General features: G+C 35.6%; 1 protein-coding gene across 11 annotated transcripts in view; it reads left to right on the forward strand.

Annotated features, from left to right (window-relative positions):
• GPHN (gephyrin) overlaps positions 1–25,560 on the forward strand; it is a 299,653-nt gene that overhangs the window by 228,132 nt on the left and 45,961 nt on the right. For 7 of the 11 annotated variants that reach the window (XM_086463541.1, XM_086463533.1, XM_086463537.1 and 4 more), the window contains 2 exons: positions 20,770–20,812; positions 23,972–24,109. In XM_086463541.1, coding sequence (XP_086319667.1) covers positions 20,770–20,812; positions 23,972–24,109 — 181 coding nt within the window. Of the gene's footprint in view, positions 1–3,671; positions 3,714–18,342; positions 18,406–20,769; positions 20,813–23,971; positions 24,110–25,560 lie in introns of all 11 variants that reach the window. The other 4 variants (XM_086463531.1, XM_086463532.1, XM_086463534.1 and 1 more) reach the window with 2 other exon arrangements.

Genomic DNA, 25,560 nt, shown 5'->3' on the forward strand with positions numbered 1-25,560 from the left:
TGTAGCAGTAGCAAATACATGCATTAGCTACTGACATGATCAGCAGTGAAACAGCTGCCTGGTTTATATTTTGGAACTCATAATACCTGCTATTATTCATACCCTCCTGAAAATGTGGAATTCAGCTGAAATTCAACAGAACAGTACTGCTTCGATCTGTGTTTTGAAGTTTGGTGGTTTTTTTTAGTTGTGCAGGCTAAGAATTTTAAATACAAGTTTAAATTCTGCAGAAAAATATTATGGAAAGCCCATCAATAAAAAAATTAAGTCTAAGTGTAGAAGTTCACAGGGTTCCCAAGTAAATGCCAAACAATTTTTATGTGGCTTTTGACCAGCATGGTTCCAAATCAAAAATTCTGGTTTTGTTGGAAAAAAAAAATGTTCTCAGAATTCATAGCAGAGGCCAAATACTGTCCATAGATTGTGTTTAATAAAACCAGGATTGTCATTTTTCATACAAGGGTGTATCTCTCAGAGTCTACAGTCTCCTTCATGCAGTGTTCTGCCTTACTTTAGGTACCTGCCTTCTTTGATCATGCTGAAGGATTACATTTACAGGGCTTTTATTTCTGGTCTTAATAATCCGTTATTAAAGAACTCAGTCAAGCTAGTAAGGCCCTCAGACTAACAACAAATTGCTTTTGCAGCCTTTGAACGAGATTCTCAGGTGGTGTAAATAGGTATAACTCTAGTTGGTAAACAGGCATTCTCACAGTGGGGAATTTGTGTGACTGACAACGTGGCCCCTTGAGTGTTCATGGGGGTGGGGGAAAAGAGCTCAACAGCTCAAACGTTTGCATGTTGGCTTCACCTGTCATAATATGTAGGGTTGTCAGGTAGCATACAAAACAAGGAGAGCTGCTGCCTCTCTCACACTGGAAGAAACAATCACTGGAGTTTGCATATGACAACAAATTGTAAGCACAGTAGGTGATAGATTGCAGAATCGTCAAAGGAGCCTGGGAAAGTATTGTCATTTAATTTTAGTAACACAGAAGCAATACACTTCCAAAGTGCTGAAATCAGGTAGATGCTCAAAAATGAAGATTAGTTAGCAAGAAAACAATGACATAGAACTGATTGGGAGATGATAAGTGTGTAGCAGATTAAATGATCTCATTGTATAATCCTATTGAAAATAAAACAAACAGCAATGACTATGTGCAGAAGTGTGGTATAAGCTTAATCCTTTCCTCGAGAACGTTAGATTATTCTGAGACTAGAACACTTGAGCATGCCATTGATTTCATCATTATGGGAAAATTACATAGGTAAATTGAGTCTATATATGTATGAATAAGAAAAAAAGAATTAGGACTGAGTGAGATTAAGGAAAAGTCTGTGTGTGTTTGAGCACAGAGAGAAATAAAATGCACAGTTATCTTATTGAAGAGAATATTATCATTTGCTTCTATACAACTGGAACTGTGAAAAAGAAAATATAAAATGGTTTAAAGGGATTAAATACCAATAGTAATGAGACTGAAATTAAATGGTAAGTTTAGCCTAGGCATTAATGAAAATATGGATAATTAGATCACAGGATAATTTGACAAGGAAAGTAATAGCATTCTACTTACAGTAGTTGTCCAAGAGAAGGTTAAAGAAGAACACAAGTGTCTAGCAACACCCCATGTTAAGTTAGTGTGAGGAATGGACAAGATAAGCGAAGTTCTTCAAAACTGCAGAATATGATTCCAAACCTCCTCATTGTTGTTGTTTCTGTTTATCTAGTTGCTGATACTTAAAAAACTGCTGCTGTGATGTTTCTTGCTGTTACAGCATTCTTTGGATTCTCACCTGCAAAACAGAAGCTAGTGGTTCTTCTTTTTCCATGCTGTTGCAAGACAAACCATGGGAACAATGTTGGACATTATTTATGAGAATCTTGATTAGAGACTCATCCAAGTCTTAGGTGAATAGCAGAATTCCTGTTCTGAGCAAAAGCACACCTTATCTTCCTTAGAAAGGTTTCAAAGCAATGTTTCTAGAAACAGGTTTTGCTCTGTCAGAAGGGTTTCTCTTTCTCTCGTTTTCTCCCCTGCCCTTTTCTTTTTTTTTTTACAAAATAGACTGTTTATGAATAATACTTGATTTCTTAAAACTTCATTTTCTCCTCTATTTGTCTGAAGGAATTTTCTGTTTGTGACATAATCTTTTGGCAAATCATCTCACTGTAAGAAAACGTTTCATCAGGTGAAGAAGGTGCTGAGTGTTTGTGAACATTTAAAGTGTTGTAAAGTGATTCAGATTTCCTTAGTAATGTTATCTAGAACAGCAAATGAAATACACAATGCCGGAAAGGAACAAAAATATTTTCAGAGTATTAAAAAACTTTCAGTGAAGAAAGAACAGCTGTATAGAATTATATAGTGGAGGCATAAATGAACACAGACAAATGGGACTGTAGATTTTTCCTGAAAATGTTATTTTATATTTCATTGAAGAATTATGAAATACACATTTGAGATTGAAGAATATTCATGAGGGACTTTTTATGAGTACCATGTTCTCTGCTCAGTCCAGTAGAATACCTAAGTCGGCAAGTGGTCACTAATAATTTACATGGAAGTTCTTGCTGGGTCCATCTTTACCCACAAATGTATCCAAACTGTTGTACAAATATTAGTTTTGTTGAAGAGTAAGTTTTGCTGGGGCTTCTGATAATTCATTTTTCCACACCTAGAAAAAAATCAAGAAGAGATTTTTAATACATTTCTAAGAACCATGTCTTTTTAAATTTCATTTATTAGGCTGCTTTTACTCTTTCTTCACAGCCACTTGTCATCAGATCACCATTAATCTAACAGAAGTTAAAAAAAAAAAAAAAAAAAACAAACAAAACAAACTGACTACTCTTTACAAATGAAACATGAAATGTTTTCAAGCAAAGAAAGTATTTTCAGATTAGTTAGGAAAAAAAATCCTATCATAAATGGAGAGTCATTTTTTAATACTTGAGTTAATCTCTGAGTGATGAATAGTGTAGTAAAATGGGATTCTTAAGCAATCAGTAAAACTGTAGTATTACCAATTAACTTGTGTTTGTGCTGAAAGCTTTCAACAGTGGACAGTGTCCCTTGAGAATCACAGCACTTTACATCTCTTAGGGACATAATCTGCAGATTTCTACTGACCTATATCTGGCCACTAGTCATTTAACTTTGCAAGTTATTCTGGTTTTGGGGACTATGAAACTGAGGAAAAACCTCCATTACCAAAATGCTGGTTCTGAGCATCTGAAAATTTAAAGATATACAGGGAAGAATAGGGCCTCTAAGGGTTTTCACATTGTACCCTTTGCACAGTTAGAATAAAACTAATAGTTTTAAATGAAAGAGATTGGTAAAGCTTCATCCTAGAATACCTTATTGTCCTTAGGATTGTGTTGTCAGTTATTGGGAGGAGGAAGGATTGCTGGCTGTCTTCAGATTCATTAGTTTTAATTATTTTACAAATACAGTACTTTTTTTTTTTTTTTTTTTTTTTTAAGAAGCTTCCACCTTAAAAGGCAAAAATTTGAAGTTTCTGAAATAGCTGGTCGTGGGAACTTAATGAACCCCCTGCTACTATCTCAGTGCTGGAACCACCTATACAGAAAACCTTCTGAGACCCTTATGTGCCACCATTCCTTTTTTAACAATGTTTTCTTTTCCCCACTGCACAACCAGGCTCGGCTCCCTTCGTGCTCATCCACCTATAGTGTTTCTGAGGTATACTTTGCACGTGTTCTCTCACACAGTCGACCTGCTCACCCATCACACTTTTTTTGGTTTTATTGCTTTTTTCTTTTTTGCATTGCACTGTGCACACGTGGGGAAAAATCAGCTGCGGGGGGCAGGTTTTGCATGATCAATCCGCAACCATGGTCAGCGTGGTTTTAAAATCACTGTACTAGTCTGGGACCACCATAATGTGTAGTCTAGCGAGGCAACTGCTGCATAACATATGAGCATAAATTATATAATAAAAACAGCCTTAATTATTTCTTAAATTAAAATAAAAATAATAAACTTACAGATGTTCAGCCTGCAACATGCTTCACTGGCTAGTCTGACACATTTTCAGTCAGTGAAACTGGAAAGACTCTGTAAAGGTGGCCATCACATTATGATTACTAATTACCTGTGTAGATACAGGTGGCTTTATGATATCTGAAGTTCATTAGTAATTCCTAAAGCTCTGGTTTAAGTCACTACCTGCCGAATGCATATACTGTGGTAAATACTTCGTATCATCTTCATGATAGACTTTTATAATAAGGTGCCATCTTAGCAAGAATTGAGAAGAAAAATGCGTTCAATTGTAATTAGGATGGGAAAAAAGGAGAAAGATGTTAAGATAAGCTAGAATTCACAACATCATGAAATAAAAACAGAGTTTATAAAATACTGTCAAATTAATGCCATGACCCACTATGTAAAGATTAGGCTACAGCATGTTACTATAATTGATTAATGGATGAGTATCGAAAAGGTGGACTTGAGGATTTCTGCAATACTGAATCAGCCTTGAGCACATAGTTATTTATCCTGTATTTTAAAAGAATCACTTAAAGTTGACAAGATCTCATAAAAAGATGACAGTTCACTCTATCTCACTCCGTCAGTCAAGTTCTAGACCTGATTTGAATGTTCTATTAATGAGCATCATACAAAATGCAAACATAAGGACTCACCTACTCAATCACCTTGTCCCCAATCAGGAAGATCTGTGTGTAAGCAATACCTTGCCGATGCGTGTCTAATTTGTTCTTAGAAACTTCAGCTTCTCAAGCAATCGTTCCTAGAACTTCCTTATCCTTAGTAACAGACTTTTTTTTTCCCTAGTTTCAGTGTATGAGCAAGCAAAAGATCTAATAAAAAAGTTTTTAAGAAGAAAGATGCTTACCAGTTTTTCTGTTGTAGATAACTAGTTGCTGTCTGGCTCTACCAGGAAACAATTTGTTTTAAAGATAATCAAGTATGTGTTCTTAAAAGCACCTGACAGGAATTCTGCAGTTTGTCATGCCTTGTTACTGTATTACATGAAAGACTCGCTGTTTTTATCATGATTATCATCAAAACACCAACATGGAATAAACATATAAGGAATACTATACTTATACACGTACAAAGACACTTTTTTCTAAGCTAATACAGGAGCGAGAAATTACGTTTAATCCTTACAGATGCAAGACAAACTCCATCCTCACTCAACCAGCCATTCTTCTGAATGATCTGTGTGAAATTAAGACAAAGCACTGGATCAACAGGCATTTCAGCTTGGTGACACTTTGTTTCCAAAGAATCCAACTGTGATAGTTCACATCAGCAAAAACGGTGAACGTGTTCTTACGGATTATGGAGTAAATAATCCACTTTCAGGGAAACTGGACTCTTCTTGCTTTGCCTGCAACTTCAGCCATTTGTCCTTTTCACGTTCTGGAGGGATCACTGTCTTCAAAAGAAATACAAACCAAGGTATTGTGGCTGGTGACTGGGTATGGTATGGGTCTCCTGCTTGATCAGATTTCACAAAATATTTTGCCTTCTCCAATGCTATCAGGCTGTAGTACCAATTAGTGATCTTGGAATAGTTAGATTCTACTTCAATTGAAGAAGAAAATTGGAGTATTAACTGCATGAAAACTTATTGAATGCTGCCCACAAAGGGTGGCTTTGGAGTTTGTAGTAAAGAGTCTGCTGGCTGAAGTACCAAGGTGGCACTGCAAGACTGTACAAGCAATTCGTCCTTTATACTCTGTCCAGAGGGAAGATCTTCACACCTAAAATGAAGGTAACCTGGCTGCCTGGTGAACTGGATCTTATGGCGCAGTTAAAAAATTTCAACCTGATTAGAATTTCACGCTTATGAAAGACACAATGCAAGAGCTAGACTGTCCTCTTTTAAACTGCAAACAGAAGGTGTAAAAAAAAAAAAATATGGATACGTTCTTCTTTGGTGGCAGGATAGCACGTTGTCTTTGATTGAAGGTCTTTGAAGAAGTAGAAGATCTTCCAGCAGAAGAGAAACTCGGGATCTACGTATTCTGCACTGTGAATAGTTTGAGGTAGAATTTGCTGCCTGATTTTTTTCATAGAAAACATCCTTGTAGAGGACATTTTGCATCTCAGAGTCCAATAATTAGGAAAAGCTTTTTTTTCACCTGTTCCTTTTTTTGGTCAGCGATTGTACTGGTGAAACTATGGATGTGGTCAACTGATGCTTATTTGAGAGGAATGGACAGAAATTTTTTAAAAAACTTCTGCTTACCTTTAGTTACAGAAGGTTTTTCGTAGTTCATTGAACTTCAGCCATTATAGGGTAGTAGTACTATATACCTGCTTAGCCCCAGGCAGCACATTAACAATTCCACTTGTCTAGAATGAGGTGCTGTCTTTGGTTCAATTCAATTAAATCAAAGTGAGTTTCTTTAAAAAAGTTATTCCCTTGTGGCAAGAGTAGAAAAGCTTTATTGCTCTAAAATGGTATAATGATGAATATAAATTCATATTTTCTTTGAATTTCACAATATGCAATAACACCTTTCATGAAAACCAGTTAGCTTCATGCCTGTAATTTTTGTAAATGTTAGCAGGACTACTTAAATGTTCTTTCTAAGAGTAGAAATATTAGTTGGGAATGATGATGACTTAGCAGTTGTGCAGTATAGTAATGTAAGTGTAATAATATGTCTATAATTTACTCATTATCCAGTTGTCACAAAACAGTAATTTTTTTAATTTCACTTTTAAGCAATTTTAAGCTTTCACTTAAGAAATTATTAAACCAGGTTGGCTTCACTTACATTTGTAGAAGTATGCTGACTTCAGATTGTATCTTAAAAATACCATACAGAACATAAAGTTAATGGATTGACCAATGAAGGTCCATAGTTTCCTAACTTATAAAACTCCAGTTAGGTAGTACTATGCTATGGCCCCATCTTTTATCCTCATTTGTATCTCAGACTTTTTATTAACAGCATCAATATCTTTCTCTCTCTCTCTCTCTCTCTCTCTCTCTTTTTTCTCTCCCTCTCCTCTGGCTTCTGCATGCGCTATATGTTTGGCTAAAAGCGTGGTGAAGGAAATCTATTGATCTGCTTGTTGAAAGTATAGTGACAACAAAATATTTACTGCAGTGCTATGCCCTGCTTTCTAAAAAGAAAAAACCCAGTAATTTTTTCAGAGAGACAATCAGGTCTGTGGCTTGTCATATGTTTTATTTAGCCTCATTGAGTGGTTAGAACATGATGCCTCGTGTTGTGAAAGATCTGCAAAGTTTTGTGTGAGTTTTATCTCCTACAAAGTACGTTATTGCCATAAAAATAGGTTTGGAATATGTATTGGCTGCATACTGATTGATGGGATTTGATTGTATACTTAGCATTGTTAATACAACAGAAACTTTTATTATCTCACCTGATAATACAAGAACAGAGGGACCAGTACAGGGAATTAAGTATCAGCAGTATTCACAGAACAAGAGGAAATACTGTTTCCTGCAACAGTTAGTTGACTTCAGAAGTACATTCAGAGACTTCAGGAAGACTTTTAAGTGCTCTAGGTTAAAGTATTCTGTATAGTATACATTACAAAATGTAAATAACTGAATCTGTTTCTTTGGAACTAAAGCCAGGTAAGAGACTCTTTCCCCTTCTACTTAGGGTAGTTTGAATAGAAGGCAGTGCTGAAAGACCAAGAACTGCTACTCTGACTGGCATAGAACCTATAATTCAATTTTAGGTACACGCTGTTCAGTTCACTGTTGATATTTGTTCTAAATCTGCACTGTATAGCACAACTGATGTGAGGATGGGTGGACCTCCTATATCTTAAGGGCAGAAGGGACTACTTTTGACAGTCAGATTCAAGAGCATCCTTAATGTGTGCTGTCTTATCTGCAAATTCTGTATCCAGGACTTCCAGAAAGCTTTTCCAGCTCCAAGAAGGTATGCCAGCTTCCTCATGCTGGCTTAAGAATGTGGCAACCCCTTATACTTTGTCATCCTTTTTTTTAAATTACGTTTCTTACTTTTTTATCAAAAATATTTCTCTAGATCTCTAACCAGTGAGCCAATTAATGCAATTTTTGAGTTAGTTGAATCTGATATTAAAAATTTCCAGAAACAGTTTGCCAGATAAAAAAATTTAGAATTAATTTAACCATGGTAATTCACTGTGCAGCTGTCAAATAACTGAAAAGATCTTCAGTTATTTCTTAGGCAGCCTAGAATGCTTTAATGTCAGTATTGTTTTTATAATTATGGAAATATTTTAATATAGAGGAAAATCTTAAGTGAATATCCACATACAATGTTTGAAACTTGAATTGCATATTGTTAAATATCTGTCTTCAGCCCTGTTTTTGAAGATCATTAGAATAACATCAAGAAAAGTATGAAATGTCTCTAACATGTAAATAGATTTGAAATACCATGGGTGGTCTTTAGACTTTCAGGTATAATGAGTGAATTGTATGGTTTTGGTTTTGGTCAGATTGTTAAGCTGGTTTTGTACTCGATATTTATGCCCTTGACTTGTACGTTTTTGAAAACAAATTATGCACAAACTTGATTAGAGTGGCACAAAGTTTATATTTTGTTACATCAATTCGCTTCCACTTCTGTAATATGAATATAACCCATAAATAGGGAAAGCATAAACAATATCAGTCACACACAGTAATTTCTGGAACAGGATTTCCTTTTTCTTTGCTTTTTCATTTGTAAACTTTTCAATCTATATGTCAGCTGGAGGGTTTTTTTTTTTCAATATAGAGAATTTCATTCAACCCTTACAATCACAGGGTGACATAATTTAAGTGAAAAAGTGTTTCAGGAAATGGAAGACCATGAACCAAGAAGAGTGGACCTATGCCTTTATTTTCTCTAACATAAAATCGCTCTCACAGCATAAACAAAGATTGCTCTTGGACAATTAAGGCTATGCCTTGGATAGGGGAGTCAAAATAAAGTAAATGTAAGCAGCTCCTCTCCATTCTCTTCTCTGCTTTTAAGCAGAAGTCCAGCAGATAGACAATTTGGTTCTTTACATCTGACATAAATGTACTGATCCATTGAAGAAAAATAGCTACATTAAATTGAGATTGCCTATCTCGTTGCCTTATGAACACCATATGCTTTGTAGAGATGCTCTTTGAAATTTTAAATAAAGTTTTTCCAAGTTAGTTCTGTTCATTAGAGGGAGTGCTGAGGTTCTCGTATGGTTTATGGACATGGCTTTAATTAACTTGCCAGCTATGTTCTTAACAAGATCCTCAGCTTGAAGACAGAAAAATACCTTGATTAAAAAAATGCATCTTTATGTATCTGTGATATCTACAGTTCAGAAATAAATTAACACAACAGAGTCAATAAGGATCCACTAATCATTTGGGTTTTGTCCAACTGTATTGGTACAATTTAGTCCTGGTTTTCTGTATTATTTTTTGCAGATGCTAATACAACAATGAGGTTTTTAGTAAAATTAGAATTTGTAGGTATTTCTCTTTCAAACATAAACAAGAGATCAAAGCTTTCTATTTGGCAATTGCCATTTAAGAATTACATTTTTTCTATTGCATTTTGCTTTGCTAATAGTACTACCTTACTGTAGGCTTAAGAAAACTGAATTAAAATTCTTACTTTTAGAGAAATGTGGTTTCCTCAGTGCACATTAAAGTGGAAAAATTTATTAAAAGCCAGTGATCTAGTTTCCTTATTTGTAGAAAATACCGTTGCTAGTTCTATCTTCGTTCTTGTTATTGGGATTAGTATCTGCACAAAATATCTTCTGTAGCATTCTCTTTGCCAAACCAGAGTAGAGAAGTGTTCTTGCTACAAGAGTAGATGTTGTATCAAGAAAGGGCTTCATGACAGTTCATGAGTGAAGGTATGGCAGAACTTCAAGTTACACCAGGAAGGAGGGTGCATTATTGCAATACGCTGATCAAGGTATACATGAATAACTTCCATAAATGGCATTTTAGATATTTACAATTAAATTAATTATTAAAAATTCATTAAGAACTGTTGTTATATTTGTACTTCAAATACAATTTATCTTTGTTTACCCATCGCTGAATCTCAAATTAGGTCAGTTATTAGTTCATACATTCAAAATGTCCTACAGCTTCTCTGTGCATGGTACTTGCCTTGTGACTTCAGTTCAAGCACTAAGTACATTTACAAAGAACTATTTAACATTCTGGAGAGCGGTGAAAACTGGGATTTTGCATGGCGTCTCATTTCACATTACATATTTTGGCTTAAAACTTATCTATTCAACTTACCAAAATTGTAAATACTTTTTAATGATTTTTATTATGGTAAAATGCTTCCCAGCTCTGCATTTATCGGAGAGGGAATACATAAAATTCAAAGTGTGTATTAGGAAGGACAGGCACTAAGCAATTGAATGATAAAATAACAGCTATTTTCCAGATAATGTTATATACATTTCTACATTCTAAAAATCAAGTAATTCTGAAATAATTTCAATCTTTCCTCATTTGGAACTAGAAGGTTCTTTGCTTTTTGTTTCAAGCCGAGTCTTTCTGTTTCAATTTTAAATGCCCGTCTCTGAATTTTTCTCCTTCTTCCACAAAATAGAGAGACCTTTCACCCTGCCTTATGGTAGAGACATGCAATCCTTTATTAAACAAATTAGATAAAGTCAGAGAGCTATGAATGTCATTTTCGTTTTGATTGGTTATAGTTTAGACTCATGTATGTAATCTACATTTGCATTTTCAAAATTGTCAGTATTTCTCTATAATTTAAGCAAAAGGTTTTTTCCATTTTCTTGTGCCGTGCCATACCTTGGGCTGTATGGCATCAAAACTGGCTAGATCAGATATAACTCTGAGACTTCTGTTCTAGACAGCCACTATTTTCTTTTTAAATAGAGTAGCAAGCTGCTCAGCAGCACACATTTATTTGGGTTTTACTAAAATCAGTTTGTTTGAGAAGCCAGACATTAGTTTGTATTCTGTTACACTAGTAATAAAACTCAGTGCAACTGCTCTCTACATTCAGCTGCCAAAGCAGTCTATATCTTCAGAGTCAGCTTCAGTAGTAGAGTCTGGAAAATTAGTCTATAGAGTCTGGAATAGTAATAAATCAAAGTAGATCAAAGCTTCTGTTACATTGCTATTGTAATTGTGGCTTTTGGAGTAATCACTGATGTAAAATGCCATATGTGAGATCTAATTTACATGTATCTCTAGTGGACAGTGTCTGTTTTAACACATGGAAATCAAATTAAATATACACAGCAGTGTCAGTATCAGTAACGTATAGCTCAAATGTCAGTGGGTTCCCATCAGTGCTCCCTATGTTATCTTGCTGTTTTTCCAATTTTTCAAAAGCAATTGTGTATATGGAAACAAGTTTCTTTGCTAAGTGTAATTGCCATAAAGATTTTCATTTAAGAGCTGGAGGGGAGAAGGAATGTCCTTACTCACAGTAGTCTCCATATCCCTTTCTCTTCTATGAATTTCCAAGATTCAATGCTGATAGAAGTCCAGCCAAATTAATATTCTGTTCTCAGGCACATAACCACTGTGGGGAGGCTGGTGGTTGCCATTATGCTGGACCGTGCAATCCAGACTGCCAAACTCAAGACAGCACTAAAGGAATCTTACCCTTTTGAGCCTTCAAGGCTCAAAGCAAAACCTGAATGCAAGTCCTTATCCTGCATTTGTATTTCTGATCACTTTAAAAAATAATTTCTAACTTCGGTTTGACAGTATCTCAGTGCAGCATTTGCTCGATTCCAGCCTCTCCTTTTCATAGTTTATGAACCTTCTGAAATCATCACGTTATTAAACCAAGATTATTCTGATTTGACTTTAAGGATTTTCCTCAGAGGAATGTAATCTGTGTTTCTGTCTCAACTCAAAGGCAGAAACCCAGCTCTTCATACAGTGAGTTCACTGCACTGATATTTACTGCTCAGATGGATTCACGGACTGAAGCTTTATCTTCCTTACAATTGTTGCTCCCTAGTTCAAATCTTAACTTAAAAGAGTTTTATTCATTTTTATACTTTTAAAGTGTACAAGTCTGAGGTTTTGGCTGAATACTGTACACATCATGACTATAATATGCACCATAGATAAGATTATCATTACCTGTGTTTACTAGGTTTTGCTCTTGTACTTGAAACACTTCAAATTTTATGCTCCTAGCTCAAATAAATATGTTAAGATTATCTAAAATCAACTACTTGGGAGTTACGCCGGTGCAGAAATTCTGACCAGACCACGTGGGTAAATATATGTTTTCTTCCTGCTCATATAGTTAAAAAAGTAGTCCAACCATTCTCTTAAGAATGGTAATAACTGTAAAAATCACCAAGCAAAATTGCTGGCAAATGCTAATGGAAAAAGCTGAAAATTAACTTTAAAGATGCTTTAAAAACATAAGAAATTGGGTGATGGCCTTTTGTTGACTCTTTAGGCCTGAAGATTCACTAGTCATTTGATGAGCAGCATTTGAAGCTTATCACGATTTTGGCTTTGTTGTTACTGTTTTCATGTATTTGTATTCTTTTAACATAGAAGTGGAGGGAATGTGGCCTGTGTAGTCAGCTTCCAGGGAGATAAGGTTGTAAGCATGACATACAGGTTATAGGCTTTGTTAGCAATTACAAGTTTGATTCAAAATCCTTTGAAGGTCAATGGAGAGGTGTGGGTTTTTTTACTCCCACAGACCTTGAATCAAAGCGATGGAGGCCTATAGGCTTTGGACCAAGTAGGAACAAAAGCGACAGAAGCTAAAAATTCCAAACAGGCCTCTGTCACTTCCCTACTGACATTTTTTCAGATAATGACAAGAACTAGATACTAAGAAAACTGAATTGTGTTTCCCAGTCATAGCAGATGGGGTAAATGGATGGCTACAGCTATCCTGTTTTCGATTCAGGAAACATTGCTGTCTGCTGGAACAGAAAACACGATGCCGTGGCAGGAGGCCCTGTATAGGTACCAAGGAAGACTCTGTTGCATTTTCTCTATATTAATGAAAACTTACTGTTTCATGCGGGAAAAACTTCTTACACCATTTTCAGGAGTACTCATTTTCTCCATGTCCTTCTTGAGACACGTACTGAGTGATGTTCACATATGCTGAGCACAGCAAATGCAGTTGAAATAAATGGCAACTGAGGGGCTTTACATTCTGTAATCCAGCTGTAGGCATGTCAAGTTAAATTTAGTTTAGATGTTTCTGAGTCTTAGTGTCCCATTTGTAATATGAAGTCATCCCTCTGCTTCACAAAGATTTTGTAAAAATAAATCCTTCATGTGTATTAGGATGTTTTATATTGTAGAACCAAGTACAACAGAAATTTAGAAAGAACTAAATAATTCCCCATTTAGAAGAGAGTTTGGATAATGTTTAGAAAGTAAGACATGAAACTAGTTTTTGAACAGGGAGATTAAAATTAAATAGCCTTATCTTGTCTCATGCAGAAGCCCTGCTGAAAATAATTATGATGAAAATATAATGCCTACATATCAAAGGAAAAATAAGAGTTGCACACATAACATTGATCTAGTATTTCCCAAATGTTGTGTTTCACTTCAACTTGACAGTTTTCCTCGGCTATATTTGAATAAAGAATTTATTTTAAAATTCTGATTTTGAAGATCATGCCATTCAAGAAAAATAGTTTCAATTTTTTGCAGTAATGTGAAAATTTCATTTTTTTAATGCTGCATTGAAATTGGCTGTTGCTGGGTCAAGAAGTAGAAATACAAAAATAGTTCAAATTTCATTTAAAAGCAAAATGCTTGTAATAGGAAACTTTTAAAAATGTCAACCTTATTAGTGTATATTAAGGATTATGGAGTAATTTATGGTGTGCTTGACAACAAGAATTTTTGTACATCACATATATTTTTAGTCCATCTGATTGACAGTAGCTTAAAAAGGTGGTTGAACTGGAATTGGACAAGGAGTTTAAAAAGTCTTAATGCTGATCAGATAAGATATAACTCAGATATCTAGCGTATACTTGTAAGGCTAAGTGATTCATCAATGACGTTTCCAGGGTGTGAGATTGTATGAAAATAGGCAAATAAATCCCATTTCTGTTGGCAAACAACAAGTATAAGAGAAAGAGATTCCTGTTGTCCCTCTTTGAAAAGAAAATTTATTCTCTTTGCCTTTATTTACAGTATCTATTTCTCAAACTGGAGAATATTTCCAGGGCATTTGGGGCTTGTTTAAGATTTTCATTCAAACAAATAAAAAATCTTGTTCACAGCTAATAGTACAAGTAATAGAACTTTTGATTTTCCCAAGTGCAGTGTTCCTAGAGATTTCTTGTGTCTTACAAATCCCACTTGGATTCTGTTAGCACAGGTTAGAAATATCTGTTGGATGTTGTGCACAAATTATTTGCCAATAATTTTTATGTCTTGATTTAATAAAGGCCTTAGCTTACACAGGATGCATGTCCTCTCCATATTTGGGTATTATAATGAATACTACTTTTCTGAACAAAACCAGTATGATCTTGAATAAGCCCTGAACAGCCCCTAAAATATTACAGAAATGTTCTGTCTTTCCAGTGTTACTCATACAGCATATCTATATGCTGTCCCATACTCTTAAGAACACAAAATCCACCTCGTATGTTTTTCTCATACAAATGTAAATGTTTCATTAACATTCCTATGAAGAAATAACAACCATTTCCTTTTTCTTTGCCTCTTTTTATGCTCAACTATCAAGCCTATACTGGCAGTTTGTAGTAGGAAGTTTGCTCTCCCGTTAGCTTTCTGACCAGTGGTTTACTATTTTATCTCCTTTTTTGCTGTATGTGTTCTAGTTCTTCCTGTTTTCTCATTCAGTGAGGTGTTCAGCTTGCAATTTTAGTTGATGTGTAAGATTTTGTTTGAACCCTGTTCTAGTAATAAGCGTGTTGATTTTGCATCTCCAGGACAAGGTCATTTTCTGTTGAGAGACAATCACTAATCAGCATTTTATTTCCATCCCAGAAAACTGCCCTTTTCCTTTTCATTTCATTTTGTTCCAAATATTGGATAATACCTTTTTTTTTAATACTGCTCCTGTAAAAGGAACTAATTCTGCCCTCATGTTTCTGCAGTGTATTCATCAATCCACTTCCACTGTCCCGTTTGAACAGAGGTTCGGATGAACCGTAATCTGACCATATAATTCAATGTATGTGTTCAGTCTACTAAGAAACAATGATCAAAATTAAATATACCTTTACGTAAAGTGTAGGTGACTAAAAAACCTCGGAAAAGAGAAGTCAATAATAGATGGGTGAAGACATAAAGGCATATTCAAGATTTGAAGATTACTTTTGTTCTGTGTCCGGTCTACCAAGCATAACACTTAATAAGTGGTAAAAATCTGCTCCTAAAATGACTTTGGCTTCAAAGGATTTTTTGCTTACTTCTTCCCACTGACTCAAAATTAGTAATTCCATGTGTAGAATACTAATTATTCATATATAAATTTTGCTGAGATGAATCCAACCAACAGTGCTGCTCCTGTTTAAAAATGTGTTTATAACGTCTGCTGCTATCAAATCCCTTGAGCTAACTTTGTTTTCCCTTTCAGAAGTGTTCTCAGTATAACAAAAAAAATATTATTCTGTAGTTTTAAACTGACTTTAGTCCTAATTCAGATGCCCATAAAGCATACTCTTAAGACCTTGCATATTCATCTCAACATAAAAGTAATGTTTGAATAGAAATGCCTTCCTGAAATAGGAAGATTGCATCTTGTAATAGGATTATTTAATCCTCAAATACTTCGTTCATCATTTTCTGAAGTACACTATTCCAGACACACTTTCCCTGTGAAATTGTTGTGAAAACCTTATTTTTATATTCTATATTGATTCAATCAAAGCAATTGTCTCTGTTCTTCAGATTAGATTTAAAACGATTTCTTTAATGAAACCAACCAATGTATTCCATTACATTTTTCACTTTGCTCCTAATTCAACCTCATGTATATTGCTTAGAACAGCAGGCCAAAATCAATTTTTACAGTATTATTACATCAGTTTGAGACATTGTTGTTCATGGTTTAGTTTTATTTTATGTATTTATTTACAGATACTGATTAATGTGTGTTGCACTCGGCGGGGGGGGGGGGAGGGTGTAGATATTTTAGGCAAGAGACACTGTGGAAACCCTTGCAGATCATATGTGATTTGAAATCTATTTAAAGCAGGCAAGTATTCGAGACCATTCAAATGGCATGTGCACAGAGTATATTGTACAGAACTCAGATTGTGAAATTACTTCTAAATCGCATGTAGAAAAAAGCAGCAGCAGCATACTTTCCCACATCACACAGAATAAATTGTCTTCATAAAACTGCTGAAATTTCAAGGAGAGGTTATATGAGTTATGCACTTTCTCACGGACAAGAGGTTATAGTAGGTGCCCTACCTCATAAAAAGGCCTCCCTGGTGTTTATGAGACAGTTGGAGGAACGGAGTTCTGAAATTGTTATCGGCTGCTGTTCTTTGCATACCCTGCTTCCTTCATTACAGCTTGGCGAACTCATTCCCTTTGCTGTACCTTAGTCCTCTGTGTCTGTATGTGTGTTTGGGTTTCTGCTGGTGGTTCCACATTCTGCATGCTTTCCTAAAAAACGGAGCTATGTGCTTTCCCATAAATTATAAAGGTTATGGGTTAGCCTCCTACAGGGTCTGTGTTCCTGAGAAATGGGCTCTTTCTGTTGGTGATAACTCATGTTTTGATGTCATTGTTCTGAATTGTTCTTCATGTTGTAAAATTGAGTTGAAATGTATTCCCATAAGAGTTAGCTTTTCATATTGGGCTGGAAACTCTTCATCTTTATGTAGCAATTTGTTTTATTATAACCAATGGCTTTTAATTGTACCTCCCATAATGAAGAGCTGACTTAATACTCTGTGCTAATCTTGTTATGACTTTAAAAAGGTAAGTAATTTCTCTAACCATTCCTATAGTCACGGTAAAGTGTTAAAGGGTTTTTCAATTTTCTTTTTTTCTTTATTTTTCACATGAATTTTTCACTTGTAGCATGAACTTTTCTTTGTGTCTTTTTCTATTTTTCTTGTAAAAAAATTTTTGTGGACTGATTTTTATTTGCAGCAAAACATATCACGTAGACTTAAATAAATCCAATTTAGTACAGTCATTGATTTAATTTTTCAGACCAATCATGATTGATAGATAGAAATTGTCAGCAGGACTCTTTATTTTACCATTCCCTGAATTCATTTTTGAGTACTTTATTTCACATTCTATTTCCTACTTCAGCTTATGGTAGAAAGCTTACTTCTGTGTTCCAGCATGATAAAGAACATAAAATCCGGTTTGCTCAAAAAGCAGAGTAATGTGAATTGAATGCTTTGGGTTTGGTTACGTTCTACCTGAACTATGCAGGGGAATGGTACTGGCTGGTAGCCCACTGTATCTTCTGCCAAGGTACATTGTGAGCCAAGAGGCTGTGGAATGAACAAACAATAGTTCTATACTTTCCCTGTGAAAGGAGAGACAGGCATAGATTATTATTTCTGTAACTACCTGTGAATGAGAAGAATTATAGTAAATAGTACTACTGATCAGTCACCCCAGTCAGTCATGGTACTATATGCACTGTGATATGGATTCTTCACTTAGCAGTAGCTGTGAAAAAAATGCAGACTTTTCGTAAATGTCACAAATAACAAAGTAGTAAAACATACAAATCATATGATAAAAGGCACTTAAAGCACATGGCCCCATTTATACAAAGCTCCATTGCTGCTAAAACTTTATGTGTTAGAGAACTGGTGGGTTTTATTCAAAATCGCATTTTACTGCAGTTTTATTTAAAAATAACATTTAGGATATCAATGTGCAATTCTTATTAAACAATCGGAAGTATTATGTAATAAGTAATTTTGATGTCAGTTATGTTAAAACATGGTTTGTATTCTGCAGCTGTGAGCATAGGTTGGGAAACGATCAAGTCTAGCTGATCAAGCCTTTTGTTTTATTATCATGGATTCCTCTTCCACAGCTGCTTTTAAAATTTGTGGGAAGCAAATTATTTCTCATACTGCATGTGTTGCCCATCAGGTGAGTGATAACATGGAAACTGTAGGCTGGGTGTAAGAAATCAAAAGTAAATTTAAAGTCCTCTGTGTGCACAGAATTAAAAAAATGACCTGTAAGAGGCTGCGTGTGAAGCCAGCTGTCTTTTGTTACCATTGTCATTTGGACACTGTAAGAGCAAAACTTTGTCAGCGCGTTTTTTATATTGGAAGATTTGATCTGCAAATCTCAGCTGCTCTGTTCATTATAAATCTCTTGTTTTTGTCCATACACTAGCTCCACTATAGGTTGGAAGGGCTTAAAGATGAACTGAGGAGGAATAGAGGCTACAACTCGAGAGTAACTATTACTGCTCAAAGGAGCTGTTTTCCATTCGCAAACATTGCTTTGCGCTATGGGTTTGGGCTCCTTCTGTTCCTCCACTTTGTTGAAGACTCTCTCTTGACTTCCATTTTACTTCTTTAGCACCGTCTTTGTCTGCTAACATTTTTCCTCCTTCTCTAGTAGCTTTTATCTGTGTCCTTTGGATCACATATTTTACTTAGTTTGTTTTAGTAGATTGTTTCAAATGTTTGTGTTTTGTATTTTTGGTTTTTTTTTGCCTTTTTCTTTAGGACTATGTTATCTCACTGAGTTTCATTCCAGAGTTTGCTGAATCGCTTGGTTATTTTGCAGCAGGCCCATTCCTCATTTTCTCTTTTCATATGGTTTTCAGTGAGAAATAAGAGAGCCTCTTCCATTTTAAACAGTAGTCTTATACACATAGGCCCATGTCTCCTTTTGCACACACCATCTTCTGCCTTGCCACGTCCATCCTGCTTCTCTCTCTCTCTCAATCTGTGCCTCTCTCCCTTTTGTGCTTTCTTTCCTACCATTATACCATCTTTTTGGTCCAGAATTGTCCTTTGGTAAATTATAGGTAAGCAAAAAAATCTTCCAAAGATTGTTCATGTCGTGCCTTTGAAATCTGGTAAAACAACTCTGGGCCAAATTTGGGCATCATTAATATTTTGTTTGCAGTTTTCTTGTATAGTATTTCTGGTGGGAAGGAGGGAGGGTTTGGGTTTTTTCTGTTTGTTTTTTTTTAAAACAACAGTTTTTTTCAGGAAAGGACACCATAACCCACTCTAAGTTGCAACATTACCTTTCATAAGTTACTCCATTACAATAAGTAGACTGTGTTGCACTGTAGAATCCAGTTTTTTTATGTGAACATACATTTGGGGCAAGCTGCTGTGGAACAGAAGAAAGAGGTTTAAAAGTTGAGGCACAGTTGGTTTCAGCCTTAAATGATTATTCTTTTCTGAAGACAGCTTTTTGGGGGTTGAGTGTGTACCGTTCTTCATCAATTGTTAGATAATACATATTCGCTTTCTAGGAAATTTTTCTGTAACTGCAAATTGAAGCTGTAGTCTGAAAGATAATCTAGATTCACTCTGCTTTTTCAGCAGACAAATGTTCTGCAGGGAAATTAGCCCCTCAGCGTCACATGTGCTATTCCACTTCTTCCACCACGTGCACATGGTTTTACTTTATTAGTCCTCTTGCTGAAATTTAGCATTATATTTGTCAATAAAGTAAAGAAGAGAAGGATTCTGTTCATACTCTCTCAGAGGTTTCTCTTTCTGTGAAGCTTACTTTAGCTGGGGTTTTGTCTATGCAAAAAGCTTTTTATTCAAGTATTAACCAGTTCAGTCAGCTGACCTGCCAGAAGATAGACTTCTGTTCAAATTAGTTCATCTAAAACCTTGCAACTTCACTGTTATTATACAATGTGCTACTTCCCAAACCCGAGAAGAATTAACAAGAGCTGATGCTTCAGTGTAGATAAAGTTTAAATTGTGTTGTGTTCACAGGACTGATACTCTTCAAAAAACCATTTTTTAATCTGCATGGTAAACAGATATGTAAATATCCAATGTTACTAGAATGTTAGACCAATGTGAATCCTCCAATTTCCTTCGAGTCAGACTAACATATCTGGAATAGCACAGTGGCAGCTAATCATCTAGGAAGACGACTTGTTGAGAAACCATTTGTCATTATCACACAGTTACTTTTTAAAATAGAATTGCACTGTAAAATTCATACCGAACATGGCATTTCTTTTAACCAAACAGAAACAACTGAGTAAATTTGTTTGGCTCCAGCCAGGAGCTGTTTATGCAATTCTGAGTTGCGTATACAATTACAAAGAAGTCTTATTAAATATCTTCAGAATCAACACAATCTAAATTGACTATTTTATGCTCTTTCTATAATACACAAAAATATCAATAATAGAATTTTAAAGCAGGTAATGATAATATACTTACATTATATTTTGTCTAATCATAAAACAAGACCTAGGTTCAGACTTACTGTAATTACAGTTGTGTAAGAAAATGCAGGGGTTCTGTTTAAAACTGGAGCTTAACACGTAATTTTAACTACTGTGTTCTTTGATTTTACTCTGTTATTGGCCTTAGGCCATCTTGTTTCTTATGGGGGGGTGGGAGGTGGAATCAAATTGCTTGTATCAGATTCTGACCATCAGCTACTACCCTTCTGCTTACATGTACTTCTATCATGTAGAGTATGTAAGAATATGGCTGAAAATACATATAGCCTCTGTCTTAGGTCCCAGGAGCTTGCCCGTTATATCTCTGTATTTTGCATTCTTGTTAACTTCTGTAGCTCATAGACTCTGTGCTCTCTCTGCAGGTCCAGTCTAGGTGCAGCAGCAAGGAGAACATCCTCAGAGCAAGTAAGTGCTGAAACTTCATAGCTCTATTGAGAAACTATGACTGCTCAGAAGATGGCAAATTATAGTCAGTTAAGAAGGATATGATTGGGACATAAGTGGGTTTGCAGAAGTAATTTAATAACTTAAGGCGATGAAATTCAGTCCAAAGAGAAAATAAAAGTGTAAATAGGTCATAGTGTTCATGTGTTAAAGGATAGTTGCCTTTTAATTTTCTCTTCCAAGTTGTTCTTCTAATGACATCGAGGTCTGTGTTCTTTGTGGTGATGTATTGTGGTAAATGATCATGTGTGTGCGAGTTTTATGGGCAGAAAAGAATCAACACTCAAAGACAATGAAAATGGAAATTCTCAGATTGGATATATATGATTTTTATTTTCATGCCTGAACATGAAATTGAATGTTCATAAAACCAAACCAAAAAATGCAAAGGTTAAGAATTCAGATTTGATACAAATGACCTGTTCTTTAAATTGCACGATTCCTTTCCTTTGCTTTATGGGAATCTTTCCTCGTCTAAAATTTGATCCACTGTACGTGTGTATCTATATAACAACAGGAGTAGGAAGTTGTTTTGGTGATAAGAGAGAAGGCTGTCAAGAGTCTTCTACCAATTGACTTATCTGCTTCAAAGCTAGAGGATTATTTTGTCATACAAATTGCTGCTTAATGTAAGTAGTTCTTTTTAGAGACATCTGACATTTCATATTAGTGAAAGGTAACTTGGGAAGGTCTGAGGAATTGTTTAATGTCATTTATTTGTAATATAAAAATACCACTTAGTGGGTTTAGAATTTTAAAAAAAACATTTGTTTGTCTCTGGGTTCGTTTAAATGTATGATACCTCTAAAAGAAGAGTTAGCATTTGTTTGAAGGGAGAAATAGGGAGAGAAGGGTTAGTAGTTACACATGCACCTACCTTCCTTTCTTCATTAAGATTATTCAAGCTAGTGTTAGACCTGAAGGGGCTCTATTTTTGAGTATGTATTTTCTTGTCTTCTCGTGCAGAAATAATGAGTGTTACTTTTGGTGTTGGAACAAATTTGTCAGAGATTAGGGGATTTTATCTGTTTCCAAAAAAAACTGTTGAAGAATGCATTTCTCAGTAGATTTTAACAGAAACTTTGACTTAAATAAATATATTAGACAGTTTCAAATCTGAAGGTAGATTTCTGGGCACCATTCAAAGCCTTTGAATTCGTTCAGGCAAATTGTTGCTTTCTGAAGTAGTTAACAGTAAGGTTTAGGTATCAGTAAAACATAAACATTGAAGCATCTAATGGCTCTAGCATAAAAGTTGTTTGCTGCTGCACAATTCCCCCAGCTTTCACTGCTGTGACATATTTTTTCCTACCATGTTCCTTCATTTTTTCCAACTTTTCCTTTTAGGAAAATAGTTCATTAATTTATACAGTCAGGAAAAAGTTTTCAACATTATTGTGTGGAATCTGCTGTACCTCCAGGAATTACGGTGCTGCTCAGCAGGGTTTCTTTATGTAGAGGAAGACATGGGAAGTTTGACTGTGTCTCACAAATGCTTTCCTTTCCTTTTCCTCATTTTCATGAGGTGGCTAACAAAATACAGGCATAATAATGGACAATGTAAGCTTGGCAGGGACATCCCTGTTGTTAAATCCAGGAATGCAGTTTTTCCACTAGTTACACTTTTATCTTAATAGTTTAATTTGATCATTTCTCCTTTTTGCTTATGAGAAAGTCATGTTTAAGAGTGTGAAAAGTCTTAATATATTAAAATTGGTCTCATCAGCTGGTTCTCTTTTCCTCAGTGTGCCAACTGCTATATTAAGGAAAGGAATTAAGTCAGTTAGATTATTTATGCTTGACAAATTTCACAGTGCATCCCCCACATAGAGAGACAAGCATGTGTCAGTGCTGAAAGAAGTTTTGTATATACAGATTGAGTAAGTGACCTTCTCTTCTGAAGGAAAAACTTAGATTGCATGATTGTTTTTACTATTTTTGTAGTGGGGATTTTTTTTATTAGAAGACTACACTTAAAGCAATATTTTTTTTTTTCTAGAATGTGAAGGCAGGTGCAGCAGCAAATGGGATATTTAGGTAGCTACTGCAAAGCAAAATCATGTCTTTAAAAATTAGTTTCTCTTATTTGTTAATACTATCTTATTATAATTTATGTTGCATTAGGAATATCTGGATATTACGTGTAGAACATCATCCACTTTGGCCCTCATAAGTACCTTCTTGTTCTGGGCAAATCGAAGATATTTCTACAAATGTCATTTTCTTAATCTTTCGGTTTGTATCTGTTACTCTTGTTTATGTATTCCTGCAGTAGTTCACTCTCTTCAATTGGTTATCTTCACTTTCAAAATCCCTCAAAGCTTGTTGTTCCCTTGTTTACTCTCTCAGTAAGTATCAAGAAATCAAACATGCAGCTGGCTTGGTTTTTGTGCAACTTTTGTCGTATTTTCTCCCAACCTGTCCCTCATACTTGGGAAAAGTGAGCTTCCATTAATCTATCTTATGACCTTCACTCAAATTATACATTTAAACATCACTTTGCTATGGTGACTACAAAATCTTGACAATGGGTAGGATGCCCACTAGCTGGAAACGCTGTCTGCTGTCCTGACTGTCCAGTGATTTCGTTGTGCTTCCCTCTATCCCCCTTTCAAACCTTTTGACTCCTCTCTCACTCTTGGGTTGCAAACTCACTGGAACAGTGTCCATTTTCATGTTCTGTCTGTGCACTGCGCATAGCATATTGAGTTTGTGGGGAACAGAATGAAGAGTGAATCATCCTGAGTTCATAGTTCATAGAACTGAGTCAGCCTCAGGTTGCCATCCTCAGTGTAAGATACTGCATCATCTTGAACGGTTTCTGTTTCTGATTAACTGATCCTTTTATGCTCATCAAGACTTCTGGTGTGGTTTTAAGTAAGGATATACACTTTTGTGAACTTTTCCTACTGCAAATTGCATTTTGTTTTCAATTTCTCTTTTGGTTCTAGTTGAATACCGTGCCTTCCCAGTGTCTGACATAAATGCTCAATAGTAATAAGTAACTAATTTAATTTACCCTGAAGTGCTGGATTAATTTCAGTAAAGTGGTTTAGATGAACATCACTGTGTACATCTACACATTGTAGCATACATAAACTTGGTGCTGTCTTGTTGCAGGTCACAGTGCTGTTGACATTACCAAGGTAGCAAGAAGACACCGCATGTCTCCATTCCCATTGACATCTATGGACAAGGCTTTCATCACAGTTCTGGAGATGACCCCAGTGCTTGGAACAGAAATCATCAATTATAGAGGTATTTTAAGTTGGATTCTTTGAGAGGATTAAGGCGGTTATTTCCTTATTTTACAACCTCCTTAAGCACTTGCTCTTTTATTAATGTTGTGAGGTGTCTGAGACAGTACCCTCTCCAGGAGAAACTGCTTTAGGAAATGCCAATAATAGGAGCAGAAGTCCTTTCGAAGTCAGGAGAATGTTGAACGAGCTCAGTGCTGCTCCCTGAAGGAATCTAATGGAAGTCTCGTTAAATATATAAATGAATTTTCTTCTGGTCTGTGTTATATGCAACAAAGCTAAAGCATAGAAACTACAACTTGCCTCAGTGGTTGATTTAACACTGGACCTTTGTAGATGCCAAGTAGCTCCAAGTTGTGCTGTGACGGTTCGCTCTGTTCTCTCACTGTGGAAGATTTTCACTAAACCCCTTTCCAATCTGAGATTAATGATCAAATCAAAGTGATTATTGATTCCAGGTCACTTTTTTCCATGTCTGTGTCTTTAACAGTTCATCTCAGTCTGTTTTTCCAGATCCTACTTGTCCTACTAGTCATTCCAGAATTTGCTGCCTCTTCTCATAAACGCAACATAATTCCCTTTCTATTTTACCGCTACATTTTATCCTTTTCTGATACTTATTTGTATTTAATGTTTGATTTATTTTAACTTTATAATCAAGGGTAACTGTTATTGATTTACACAGTGAGGTTGTCTTAAAATGCTCCTAACAGCAGGCAAAATATCAGACCTTGTGACTGTTTGTACTTGTAAATAGATGAGGTGAAGCCATTTTCTGGGCTTAAAAGGGATTAGCAGGCACCTCTCATTTTATTCAGATAAACTATCCTCCCCCCTGAAATAGTGTGTTCGTAATGCCTATTAGGTGTCTTGCTTGTTTCTGCTATCCCTTACGCCAAGCCTGGGCATTATCTGGGAGAGTGTTCTTGGCACAGAACACAACCATGACAGGAAGCATGCTGACAAGTAAACCTAAAGTAGGTAAGGAAGAGGAAACCTTCTCCATGGATTCCTCCAGATTTTCCAAAGGTAAGGTGGTGAGCAAAGAGATAAGAGGCAAAATGTTTAGGGCATTGGTGGACTCCAGATGTCACAGAAGTACAAATGGTTTCTGAATGGGATATTCTGTCTTCTGGCTTGAAAGCTCAAATTTTTCGTGCTCTTCACCAAATCTTTGTGCTGCTACAAACCTTTATGAAGCCTTCATCTTGATGTGCTGATTTAGCAGGCTGCTTAGAATCACAGCTTTGTGTTTAGTCAGTCCCGAGTGGAGATCAGCACTCCCTTGTGCCTTGGTAGCAGGAAGCAGATCTCTGAGAAAATGCTGCATATTCTGCATTCAGAACAGCACTAATGCTGGGTCAACAAGGAATATGCATACTACACCCTGCACTTTCATAATGGTGTGCAGATTAGAAGAAGGCATTAAGGCATAAATGCCTGAGCATTGCT

This window comes from Leptosomus discolor, chromosome 3, assembly GCF_034619465.1.
Source record: "Leptosomus discolor isolate bLepDis1 chromosome 3, bLepDis1.hap2, whole genome shotgun sequence".
Classification (NCBI taxonomy): domain Eukaryota; kingdom Metazoa; phylum Chordata; class Aves; order Leptosomiformes; family Leptosomidae; genus Leptosomus; species Leptosomus discolor.